We start from the raw sequence: 11,445 nt of genomic DNA, 5'->3' as shown, positions 1-11,445 counted from the left end.
TGTTACTGATGATTATTGTCTATTGATGCCAATAATGAGTTGATCAAATCATTTTTGTGCAGCCACTGTCAGTGACTCACACTGGTTAGACAACTAGAACCATTTATTTATTTTTTATTTTTATGATTTGACCGTTTCATAAAACTGGAAAATCGAATATGACTACCGACCTTACATATTGCAAGTCAAGCATATACTATTTGATTAATACAAATTGATGTCAGGTTAGCAGTCAAACCAATCTTATTTTTTGATTAAGTAGGAAAAGAGAGGGAAGCATGCACCCTAGAGGAGACCAAGACTTGGACACACTTGTTCCATTAATTATTTTGTATGTACAACTGGATAGTAAACCTATTAACCATTAAGACTATAATTCTTGAGCCATGCATAGTATATATATATAACAATCAAGACAATGGTATATTTTTAGAATATAGTACAGTATGTATTATTTAGTATGATTTTTTGACCCAATCAAATAACTATTTTTATAATCTTTTAAAATTGCTCCACTAATTGTTACGTAAACTTGATGATGAGAAAAAATCTTATTAATCATCATTGTGCAGATATTGACAAAAAAAATATAATTCTTGAGCCATGGATATATAAAACAATTAGACAATGCACTTATATATATCATTAGAACATCGTCACACTTCGTATCTCACTAAAATTATTAACATATATTCTAATAAAATATTAATAATTTTTTGAGCAACATAAAATATAAAAATGTTTAATCTATGAAATGATGTTAAAGGTTATTTCAAAATTTGAGATATTTCTTCATAACTAAATGAAATATTCTCAGAGATATGAGATAACTTTGAAGAAGTATCTTAAGTCTTGAAATACCAAAAATGTATATATTAGAATTTTATTTTAATCTTGGCAAAACTATAGTGAGATACACTGGGAACTATTTAATCTGATTATTGACCTAATCAAGCAACGATTTTCCTAAATTAAAAAAAATTGACAAAGAAGCTTGTACCAATTGTCAACTAGAACAAATAAAACAAGTAAGGAACGATATGAAAGTCGAAATTCAAACTATCCTATTCCGTTGGTGCATGACAATGACCCATTGGAAAAAATCCACACACTTATTTATACTTCCTCAAATTTGTTTATCCGGAGAAACCCAAAAATTTACTAGCAACATCCCATCAAACGTTCAAAAGCGAACTCTCAAGCTAATCATCTCTGATCATTCACAATACCGGTCGTGAAGAAGACAATAACATGAAGGTATGTATGTGTACTCAATAAAAAGTACCAACTAGGATACTCTTGTGCGTGTGTGTGTGAAATAGACTTCTCTTGTGATGTTAAGTGGTCTTCAAATCGTGTGCAGCAAAAGATCCTGATAAGAATCTCTATGACTGATGATAAAACACGAGCAAAAGCAATGAAAACTGCGGTTCAATTTCAAGGTAACAACGATACAAAACCATACGTAATTCACTTCTCATAATCCTTGCTGAATCTAACGAGCTAATGCAACGGTCTACAGGCGTGTTAGGTGCGGAAATAAAGGGAGACCACAGGAACCAGATTGAGGTGACCGGTGTTGAAGTCGACATGATCTGTCTAACCAACACACTGAGGAAGAAAGTAGCCTTTGCAGAGCTTGTAAGCGTAAACAAAGTCGAACCACCAAAGAAACCCGAGGAGAAAAAGCCAGAGCCATGTTATCAACCATGGCACTATGTATATGGTGTGCCATCTTCCTATCCACACCCGTGTGATCCCTACGGGTACAACGGAAAGGGCTACACCGAGGAACCCGTCTACAATCACGAACCCAATTGCAGGATCATGTGAAAAGACTTATGGAAAAGATTAACACAGTTTTTTCTATACATTAAGATTCGTCGCATGAATAAAAAAAGCATTGAGCTCCAAAACCACGCAATAGCTATATACTTGTACATGCTCTCACAACATGAAAAGCTAAATCTTCTATATCAATGAAATTGCATTACTTAGTAACTTTCTTTACGAGCGTTAAATCATACCACTTTCCTAATCAGATGTTCCCATTGCAAGATACATAGTTCAATACATTCTCCTACTACAAATTCAGACACAAAAAAGGTCCAGTGCTCTATTTAACGACCTCTGCCTCCACGAGCACCACCACGTCCACGGCCTCGCCCAACAGGCTTCCCTAAGAACAAAAAAAGGAATAAATTGATTGATAAAAACAGTCTTATTATTATGGTTGTGCAAACTTATATATCAAAATGAAGGGATAAATATTATTACCAGCAACAGGCTTCTTAGGTTTAAGACGAGGAGTGTCTTCAACAAGTAAAGTCTCCAGATTCAAGCTATCAGGAAGAATGAAGTAGCGTATGTTGTTACCCCTCAAGCTCAGATGATCCATTGTCACTGGGTTCTTCCCTTTAAGGCTCATTTTAACCGTCTTCAAGTGAGTGTTGATGCTCACATCAACACCTACCCCCAAAACATCGAGTTTTAACTTGAGCTAATAATATAATCACAGTGATGCGATTAAAGCCACTAAATTAGAACGTACCAGTGATGGTTCCATGGACCACGGTCCCGTTCTTGAGCTCGATCGACACAGTTTCGTTGTTCAATTTCATCAAAAACCTAGTAAAAAAAACAAATCGAAACTAACAAATCAGCTCAGGCGATCAAGAATGGGAATGTAATGACCATAGCTGAAGAGAATCGAAACAAGTACCTGACGAGCTTCATCGTTGGGTGTGAAGAGAACGAATCTGTGAAACCTTCAAAACCCTTCTTCTCGGCAGTGAGAACCTCGGAATAGGAATAGTAGCAGGCACGGCTCCGGACTCCGATTTTGGATCCATTATCTAAATCACGATATTAAACAAGTTTGGGCTGAAAAGAGATATAAAAAGGCCCATTAGTATCTAGTCCATCCGGATATTCCCAAGGCCTTGGCTTATTTATATTCCGGGTCTGACCGGATGTTAACCACTAACCAGGTGGCAAATTGATAGAAAACGGAATTCCAGGGTTTGTGGCCATTTTCTCATAGTTTGTGGGACGAAACGATTACAGATCCTGGCTTTAGCCAACAAGACATTGTTGAATCCTAAATTCGGTAATAGGAGTTTAGAATACTTGAACAAGTGTTTGAAAGAGATTAAAAGGGCCAAAGGTTTCGTTTATTGAAGTGTAAGCAAAATGCCGAATGGAGATACAAAGAAAGAACTCGTGGTCTTAGAGACAAATTCGTTGCTGAATAGTTTCTCTATATATTCTCTCTCTAATTTTTCTCGGTATTTTTCTGTGTCTTCTCTTCATTGAATGCTCTTCTATTTATACTCTCCTTGACCCGCCTTTTCTACTTCGTAGTTGTTGTGTGTCAGAGGATTGGTTTAGCGATCATCATTGTATTATTACTTTTGTAGGTTTATACCTATGATCGGCCGTCAGTACAGCCTACGTCATTAGGCATCTGTTCCTTGCGTGCGCGCCGAGGGTTTATCGATCCGGTTGGACCGGTCATTTGTTATTGGGCTTCTTCTTTCATGTCCGACTCGTGAGTGGGAAGAAGGCCCATCCTCCAACAGACACAGCCAAGGGATTACAGAGCTGAAGTGCACCGAGGATTGCTGACAACAAGAACTTCAAGTCCTAGACACCTTGTTCTGCTGATGGAGAACTCATTAGGCTAGTGGGGACCTGGGGTGGGGTGGGGTTTGGTGCTTGTTGAGATAGCGGAACCGATTAATTATCAATGATTTTTCTCTGTTTTCGGTAGAATAAAGAAGATTTATTTTTGTTGTTTCAAGTCGTCTCCTCTGGTCCCCGAAAGTGTAAAAACCAAAAACCACAAGGTTTGATAATTAACAGTGACATAACATTTTGCGTGATTGGTTTACAAAATGCATCGCTCCTTCAAATGTATTTCTCTCTTAAGAAATAGATATGATATTGAGAGATAGACACGGTCGTTTTAAGTCGATGGACTTAGTAAGATAGAAGAACGTGTAGAAGTAGTACAAGCATTAAAAGCAGTACACATTGTTGAATTATTCAACTGTTTCTGCTCACACTATCTCACACACTACATATATATAAAGTCATTTTCATCGTAATTATTCTGATCATTCCATTTATTTCCTTTTACGTTCATTATTGATATTAAGAGAGGGATAACGAAGAAGATGAAGCTTTGTTCTGTTTCTTTCATCTCCAGCTTAATAGCTCTTCAGCTTCTACCTCTGTTCACCATAGTTAATGGTCAGCAAGCTACGGATTCGTGCAATTCAACTCTACCTCTCAAGGACCTCGCCTTCGACTCGCGCCACCATCAATGCGTGGAAGTTTGGAGAGTCCAGAATTACATCCTCCGAGTAATTCATATTTTCATTTTCAAATTTGATTATTTTTCATAGATTTCAAAAGAGAGTATATGGAGTTGCACTAGATAAACAAGATATAATCCGTTGTACGAATTAATCGGATATAGTATACGTTTTGCCGTGTTGGAACTGTGGTTATTCTCCGCATCATTTGAGTTTCTATTTTCGTCATACAAATACGTGTTAATAATCTTTTATACCCATTTAGGAAATAGTGAAAATATAAATATATGTATACTTTTAAAATAATATATATATATATATATTCACTGAAATAACGCTCTAGATTTCATCTTATATTTTTTCATGTATCTTGTAATAGCAACATTTTGTAATTTAACATTTTCTTATTGAAAATCATTTATATACTTATATTTATCAAATTAAAATGAATGTCTATATATTTTTTAAATGAATGTATATTCTTTTTAAAAATTGCAGTCAATGAAATAACGCTCTAGATTTCATCTTACATTTTGTATGTCTCCTGTAATATCAACATTTTGCAATTTGTCATTTTCTTAAGGAAAATAATTTATATATTTACATTTATCAAAATAACTCTTTTTAACACCTACCAAATTAACTCATTTTTTGAAATGTGGCGCGCATAGTATGCTAGAACGGTGGAAAACACATGGAGTTTCATCTTATCGGCGCCTGATTCCAGTGCCTACATCGGGATCGGATTCTCGACCACCGGTCAGATGGTCGGAAGCAGCGCAGTGGTCGGGTGGATTACTTCCGACAGCAGGAGCGGAAGCGCGAAACAGTACTTACTCGGAGGGAAATCACCTGGTGAAGTGATACCTGACCAAGGAGATCTCAAGATCATCAACGGCTCGTTAAAGATTGAGTCAGTGTCGTCGCGTCTTTACCTGAGTTTCCAGTTGAGGGCGGAGCTGCCGCGGGAGAGGCTTCTTTACGCTAGGGGACCTGCCGAATTCTTCCCATCTTCGCCGGACTTTAGGTTGAGAGAACACCAGTTCATGACCACCACGACCATTAATTATAATACAGGTAATCCTTCTTTTTCTATTTTAAAATATTAGCTTATTTAAATTACTAAATTAGGTAAAGTCAATCTTGAAATATTAATCTGTTAGTTGACGTATTAATCACGTATCAATGGATATATAAAAGCATATTAATCACGTATCAATGGATATATATAAAAAAAAGGATATATAAAAAATATTTGTGACGAATAAAAAGTACATTTGTGTTTAGGAAGTGGTACAAGATTGTACTATGCTTCTGAACACCGTGTGGCGAACCTTAATCCAAAGCATTTGAACCCTATCCGAGTCATGCCTAATACTTGTGTAGTTGTGTGTTGTAACATGCCAAGAGTCCCTCCTCTATGCAACGTCAAATAAATAAATTAACTCATTAATAATTATGGAGTCCCTCTATGAATTGCAGTAATTTAATTTTATGTTCCTACTCGAGTCAATAATCTACTTATCTTCCATTTTTTGTTGCTTGGAATAGGACCTGCTACATTTGGACCATCCATGTCTCCAGGTCCAGGGTCGTCCCCGCCTTCTCCTTCATCTGCCTACGGCCTCTCACCGTCTCTTCTCTTCTTGTTCATGGGCCTCGTAGCTCTGAAATTTTACTAATTTCCTTGTTTCATATTTTCTTTCTGTTTTCATCCCCATGTTATCTAATTCATGCATTGTTGATTTATAGTTATGAGAGAAATAAAACACATGTATTTGGCCTTACATTGTTGTGGAAAATTTTTGTGCGTATTGTGATTTTTTTCGTGTGAGATTTACTTCGTATTTTCTCAAGTATTTTATACCATCAATCTTTTTGTCGTTCTTGAATATGGAATCGCAACACTTGTGAACTAAATTCCCAAGGATACATTTTTAACGTAATCTTCCAAGGACAGAAGTATTCACCATTTCTTGATGTAATTAACAAGGGGTTCTCTACTGTTTCTTTAAGGTAACTTGCTTCACACGACACATGTTTTTACTTTTGTTCTATAAATAAAAAACGAATTTAAACGACATAAATATTTTATATTCAACTGCTTATTGACACACACTCATAAAACTTAACATATATAACTCATTGTCGTCGTCATCATCATCATGATCTTCCATTACTTTCTCATGTATTTGCGTCTTCTTGTAGGTTGAGAGAGTTGCGTCTTCTTGTAGGTTGAGAGAGTTAGGCTCCTGGAAGCTTCCAAGCCAAAATTGGACCAGACTTGCATGTTGTAATACAGAACATTCAGCTTTATTATTACAAGAAATAATGAGTACATTTGTTTCCTTCTAAACTAACAACTCAGCGCACCATCTGTAGTACAGATCTCAAACTTTTCAGCTTGAAACCAAATTTACACAAGACTTTAACCATAACAGTAGAAATCTATTCACATCCTAAACGACAGTACAACTCTACTCACATGTATCAATTCACCATTCGCTAAAAAAAACCATCCAGAGACGACTCAAACTGCAAAAGAGACAGACTAGTAGTAACTCTACGAGTAAGTAGAAAACCACCATCCTATCTTCATTGATCCTGGTGTGGAGAGAGTACTTTTTTCGTCAGAACCAAACCATATATGACTCTATAAGATCCATCATGACTTCTTTTGATGAGGCGGGCGAGGGAGGATTGAATTAGCCAGCTCTTCGTTCACCTTCACAGGAAGTGGTGGCATCTGCTTCATAACCTCTGGCATGTCATTCAAGCTGAAACACAAATTGTTCAAATCAAGTTGGAAAAAAATGACATCATCTATAGATATAATTGAATGAATGTATTACTCGTTCAAGATTGAGAGGATGTTGTCCCTAGCTTTGCACAAGATATTGACGTTCTCATGTATCTGCAAAGAGAAGAAAGAAACAAATCAAATAAACTATACAAAACTCTACAAGGTGAAAAGTGGGAAGTTGCATTCACCTGGAAAGCTGAGAAGTTTGTGGAAACTTGGTTGAACATCTGAGCATTTTGTTCGAGAAGATCTCCACTCACACCACCAATAGCTGCAAAGAAGACAAGACACTACTTAATATTTCTTCTAAACCCAATCTAGATGAAAGAAACTAGGATTCTTGGAGACAAACCAAACCTTTAAATGAAATGCCATCATCAGTATCTATAGGCATCATAGGAGGAGGATATGAAGGACCATTCGGATGCACATTCATATGAGATGAGGATTTGGCTGAAGAGTCTGTAGTCTTTTCCTGCCAAACAAATATGTGAAGACAGAGATTCATTTGCTGATTTAGACTTCTAAAAACATCATAAGACTAAGACTTCAAGCTAGTTACACACTAGAAGACCCCAATCATTCTTTTATTTATAGCTTCACTATATCTATAGCCTGAGATTTTAAGGGCTATATACAATTTATTAAAAGTTTATATAATTTCTTCTTTTTTTTTTTACAAATTTGCGTTTTTTCCTAAATTTTGCAAATGTTTCAACAGGACCGGCCCTGCTTCACTAGTATAAAAACTGCACACATGAATCAAATTCCACATACTTTCTTATCTTTGCTCTTCCTTGACGAATGATCTTCTTTCCTACGCTTTCCATTTTCCTTTTTCTGTAAATCCATCAAATCAGTGCACTCTCAGTACTGAACAAAGCCAAAGATTAAGAAGAGTGATCAAGAACAAAGAGAAACTTACAGTCATCCATCTACAACGCAAAGCAACATCTCTGACAGTTTTATCCTTCATCTTCATAGCAATCTTGGCATAACGAACAATCGTAGGCTCTGACGCGTACCTGTATATATAAACATCAATCATCAACAAAGGCACATCTGCATAATCAGTATTCTAAAATCGGTCTAGCTAAACAAAACGGTTTTGCTATAACCATTTTAAATTAAAAAAAATTGATTTAGGCTGTCTCCATAATCAATAATCTTATCTAAATCGCCTAATTAATGCCTAGCGATTTCTTTAAACACATCCAAAAGATCACTGCTTCTCTATCTACACATGAAAGCTAACAATTCAGACACAGCTAATACGAAGAGAGTTCGAGATAGAGAGAGAGAGACAGAGAGAAAGAAGAGTACTTTGCGAGCAAATCTTCCAGCAACGATTGCTCCTCATGAGTCCAATCAACAGAGATTCCTGGATTATGCCTCAAAGCGCGTATCGTCTCTGAATTATCCACCGTCGTATTACCACCATTATCCACCGATTTTACAGCAGCTCCATTCGCCGCCGGAGATGAAGACGTCACCTTCTGCGCCGCCGACGAACCTTCCTGATTGTTCCCCGGCGGATTCGCGCTCGCCGCCATCAACACCAAATCTCTATATTCAAAAATTCGCTTCCTTTCCTTAAAAGATTCAACAAAGGTTTACACCGAAGTGTGTCAATTTTCGGACAATTCCGGGATTCAGACAGGACAGGAACAGAGAGATGGGTGGAGAGATTATCCGACCGTCTAATAATAATGGAATCTTTTGTAATAAAAAAATGAGTAAATTAGCTCAATATCCAAAAAGAAGTGAGATACCATAGAGTTGTGGGAAAATGGTGATGATGGGGGGAAAAAAATTGGGGGGAAATAAGGTATAGAGTGCAAATAGGGTATATGTTGAGTGTAGGGAATACAAATTCTCTAAAAAAATCTTTTTAAAATCTTTTTTTCATATTTATCCTTTCTCGGCTTTTCTTTTCTATTTTAGTTTATTACGTGGCTTTTTTTAGCAAAGATCGAAACTACAGGGGCTAAAATATAATAATATCCTAAAAGAAGAAAGTAATCTTTTTTGTTAGAGTATTTGTACTCCCTACATACAACTTCCCCTTTATTTGCACTCCATACTCTATTTCCCTTCAATTTTTTCCCCCTATTACTACCATTTTCTCTCAATTCAATGGTATCCCACTCTTTTTAGTATATTGAGCTAATTTTCTCTTTTTGTTATCTCCTCTCATTTCGAGGTCCCTCCTCATCTGTCTTCTTCCTCCTCTCTCCGCGCTTGAGGTTAGGCGTCGGAGATTACCAAAAAGCTCTCGAATCCTCTCCGTTATGGCTACATCAGGTTAGTCTACTCATAAAGCTTTCGCCTTTTGTAATCTTTCACGGATCAAATCATCATCATCCTCTTGCAGCTCTGTTCTCTCGTGTTGTTCTCCGCTTCGAAAAAATCATGAAAGTGAGAACATTTCGTCGTATACGTGATTGAATTAGTGTTGTATTCAATCAATTTGATCTCTTTTACCTGTGGATCTATTCTATTGGCTCTTCTTGATTGCAATTAGATGCTCTGTTTTTTACGGATTGCAATTTGATGCTCTGTTTTCACGGATGCAATTTGATTCCTTTTCGTATTCTACTTGTGTAATAACTTTAGTTTTGTGGCGGGATGTAGGTGGAAGTCCTCCTAAGCCTTGGGAACAAGAAGGGAACAACAACAACGCATCTGGGCCTAAGCCCTTCAGGCCTCCTTCGAACACCAGCACTGCTGATTCCGTCGAGGCCTCTGGCACAGCGAATCCCGGCGAGCTGGTTTCGTCTGCTAACAGGACTAACACCGCCGCTACAATGAATGGATTGACTAGGCCTGTGCCAAGTAGGCCTTGGGAGCAGCAGCAAACTTATGGAAGCACTTACGGTGGTGGTTATGGTTCAAACCTAGGTATGAACTCCGGGTATGGATCGGGTACATACGGTTCAGGGTTAGGTGGGTATGGTTCGTCGTATGGGGGTGGGATGTATGGTGGTAGTAGCATGTATAATAGAGGAGGGTATGGTGGTGGTGGGATGTATGGGAGTTCAGGGATGTATGGTGGTGGTGGGATGTATAACAGCAGTTTTGGTGGTGGTTATGGTATGGGTATGGGGACTGGTATGGGGATGGGTATGGGTATGAGTCCTTATGGTGGTCAAGATCCTAATGATCCTTTTAATCAGCCTCCATCTCCTCCAGGCTTCTGGATATCGTTTCTCCGCGTGGTATGGTTCATCTATTCATGTTTGTGTTGTTTAAAGAATCAAAGAACTCAACTTAGCAAGTTTAAAGAGTTTGTATATAACAGTGTTCTAAAAATCGGATCTAAACAAAATGATTTTTTTTTTATAAAATCCGCCTGATTAAGCAATAATCTCTTATAAAGCGCCTAATCACCGACTAGCGATTTCTTGAGCATTGGTGTAGAACATTAAAGTGTTTGGGTTTTGGTTGATGACAGATGCAAGGTGCTGTGAATTTCTTTGGCCGTGTAGCGATGCTGATAGACCAAAACACACAGGCTTTTCATATGTTCATGTCTGCTCTTCTTCAGGTTCATTTATTTTTCTTCTATTTAGTTTATCTTGGTTTTGTTGTTTCAAGTGTTAACCATTTGTCTCATCTCTCAGCTATTTGATCGTGGTGGTATGTTATATGGAGAGTTAGCAAGATTTGTATTGCGTATGCTTGGGGTGAGAACAAAGCCTAGAAAGATGCAGCAGCCGCCACAAGGGCCTAATGGACTCCCTTTACCTCACCAGCCACATGGAAACCAGAACTTCATTGAGGGTCCTAAAGGTGGGGCTGCACCAGGTGGTGGTGGTGGAGGTTGGGACAATGTATGGGGTAACTAAGTTGCTTCTTTCACTAAGACAAATCCTTCAACGTTTCTCTGAATACACAAATGGTAATCAGTTGGTTATGAGTAGATTGTGCAGTACGAAAAGTCTGATGTTTGTTTACAAATTGAGTCTCTCTCTCTTCTCTCTCTCATCTCAGCTTTGTGGTTATGTGATAAACAAGTTGCAGATATTTATGTCGAACTCAATAAAATGGAAAGCGAAGTTGTAAGAGTTTTAAAGACATATCTGTTTGTAATTCATATAATATTATTGGATTCTCTTCTTTTACTGGAAGAAACAACAGTGTTGATCGGTTAAGTGTGTTCATTTTTTATTACAACATTGAAGCATATTCTAAAATGCATCATTTTCTTGGGGTTTGCCTTCAATCAAATACAGCTGGGTAACAGATTGATGCTTCATCCTCGTGCAGACAGTCTCCATTGTGGTGGTCCTATAACCATAACTTCTTCTGTCCCCTGACTCC

At 37.5% G+C, this 11,445-nt stretch overlaps 5 protein-coding genes across 5 annotated transcripts; 3 read left to right on the top strand and 2 right to left on the bottom strand.

Annotated features, from left to right (window-relative positions):
• The first annotated feature begins 125 nt into the window (after positions 1 to 125).
• Positions 126 to 1,973, top strand: LOC103859232 (heavy metal-associated isoprenylated plant protein 16). The gene is made up of 3 exons (XM_009136736.2): positions 126 to 1,257; positions 1,364 to 1,442; positions 1,523 to 1,973. Exons 1-3 carry the CDS (start codon positions 1,252 to 1,254, stop codon positions 1,831 to 1,833), a joined length of 396 nt encoding a protein of 131 aa, XP_009134984.1. The 5' UTR covers positions 126 to 1,251; the 3' UTR covers positions 1,834 to 1,973.
• LOC103859234 (small nuclear ribonucleoprotein SmD1a) lies at positions 1,891 to 2,859 on the bottom strand. The gene is made up of 4 exons (XM_009136737.3): positions 2,723 to 2,859; positions 2,552 to 2,628; positions 2,278 to 2,469; positions 1,891 to 2,179 (listed from the first exon to the last, which is right to left on the bottom strand). The coding sequence occupies exons 1-4, from the start codon at positions 2,734 to 2,736 to the stop codon at positions 2,121 to 2,123; spliced, it is 342 nt and encodes a 113-aa protein (XP_009134985.1). The 5' UTR covers positions 2,737 to 2,859; the 3' UTR covers positions 1,891 to 2,120.
• A 442-nt stretch (positions 2,860 to 3,301) lies between these two features.
• Positions 3,302 to 6,834, top strand: LOC103859230 (cytochrome b561 and DOMON domain-containing protein At3g07570). The gene is made up of 3 exons (XM_009136733.3): positions 3,302 to 4,367; positions 4,991 to 5,396; positions 5,871 to 6,834. The coding sequence occupies exons 1-3, from the start codon at positions 4,179 to 4,181 to the stop codon at positions 5,999 to 6,001; spliced, it is 726 nt and encodes a 241-aa protein (XP_009134981.1). The 5' UTR covers positions 3,302 to 4,178; the 3' UTR covers positions 6,002 to 6,834.
• On the bottom strand, positions 6,617 to 8,846 carry LOC103859231. The gene is made up of 7 exons (XM_009136734.3): positions 8,446 to 8,846; positions 8,048 to 8,147; positions 7,900 to 7,962; positions 7,480 to 7,597; positions 7,311 to 7,393; positions 7,172 to 7,233; positions 6,617 to 7,096 (listed from the first exon to the last, which is right to left on the bottom strand). The coding sequence occupies exons 1-7, from the start codon at positions 8,673 to 8,675 to the stop codon at positions 6,985 to 6,987; spliced, it is 768 nt and encodes a 255-aa protein (XP_009134982.1). The 5' UTR covers positions 8,676 to 8,846; the 3' UTR covers positions 6,617 to 6,984.
• Positions 8,847 to 9,224: 378 nt separating this feature from the next.
• Positions 9,225 to 11,218, top strand: LOC103859229 (peroxisomal membrane protein 13). Its single transcript, XM_009136732.3, has 4 exons — positions 9,225 to 9,426; positions 9,757 to 10,340; positions 10,577 to 10,669; positions 10,746 to 11,218. The coding sequence occupies exons 1-4, from the start codon at positions 9,414 to 9,416 to the stop codon at positions 10,968 to 10,970; spliced, it is 915 nt and encodes a 304-aa protein (XP_009134980.1). The 5' UTR covers positions 9,225 to 9,413; the 3' UTR covers positions 10,971 to 11,218.
• The last annotated feature ends 227 nt before the right edge of the window (positions 11,219 to 11,445 follow it).

The sequence above is a fragment of the Brassica rapa genome, chromosome A03 (assembly GCF_000309985.2).
Source record: "Brassica rapa cultivar Chiifu-401-42 chromosome A03, CAAS_Brap_v3.01, whole genome shotgun sequence".
NCBI lineage: Eukaryota > Viridiplantae > Streptophyta > Magnoliopsida > Brassicales > Brassicaceae > Brassica > Brassica rapa.
The sequence above is the reverse complement of the archived record's forward strand: the minus strand, read 5'-3'. Positions and strand labels throughout refer to the sequence as shown.

Coding starts and splice junctions, on each gene's coding strand:
- LOC103859231 (XM_009136734.3), bottom strand. CDS start 8,675: ATGGCGGCGAGCGCGAATCCGCCGGGGAACAATCAGGAAGGTTCGTCG. Junction 8,148..8,445: donor CTGGAAGATTTGCTCGCAAA/GTACTCTTCTTT, acceptor TTATATATACAG/GTACGCGTCAGAGCCTACGA. Junction 7,234..7,310: donor CAAACTTCTCAGCTTTCCAG/GTGAATGCAACT, acceptor TTCTCTTTGCAG/ATACATGAGAACGTCAATAT.
- LOC103859234 (XM_009136737.3), bottom strand. Junction 2,470..2,551: donor GGTCCATGGAACCATCACTG/GTACGTTCTAAT, acceptor TTTTGGGGGTAG/GTGTTGATGTGAGCATCAAC. Junction 2,180..2,277: donor ACCTAAGAAGCCTGTTGCTG/GTAATAATATTT, acceptor TTTTGTTCTTAG/GGAAGCCTGTTGGGCGAGGC.
- LOC103859232 (XM_009136736.2), top strand. Junction 1,443..1,522: donor AACTGCGGTTCAATTTCAAG/GTAACAACGATA, acceptor AACGGTCTACAG/GCGTGTTAGGTGCGGAAATA.
- LOC103859229 (XM_009136732.3), top strand. Junction 10,341..10,576: donor GGATATCGTTTCTCCGCGTG/GTATGGTTCATC, acceptor GGTTGATGACAG/ATGCAAGGTGCTGTGAATTT. Junction 10,670..10,745: donor TCATGTCTGCTCTTCTTCAG/GTTCATTTATTT, acceptor CTCATCTCTCAG/CTATTTGATCGTGGTGGTAT.
- LOC103859230 (XM_009136733.3), top strand. CDS start 4,179: ATGAAGCTTTGTTCTGTTTCTTTCATCTCCAGCTTAATAGCTCTTCAG. Junction 4,368..4,990: donor TCCAGAATTACATCCTCCGA/GTAATTCATATT, acceptor TGGCGCGCATAG/TATGCTAGAACGGTGGAAAA. Junction 5,397..5,870: donor GACCATTAATTATAATACAG/GTAATCCTTCTT, acceptor TGCTTGGAATAG/GACCTGCTACATTTGGACCA.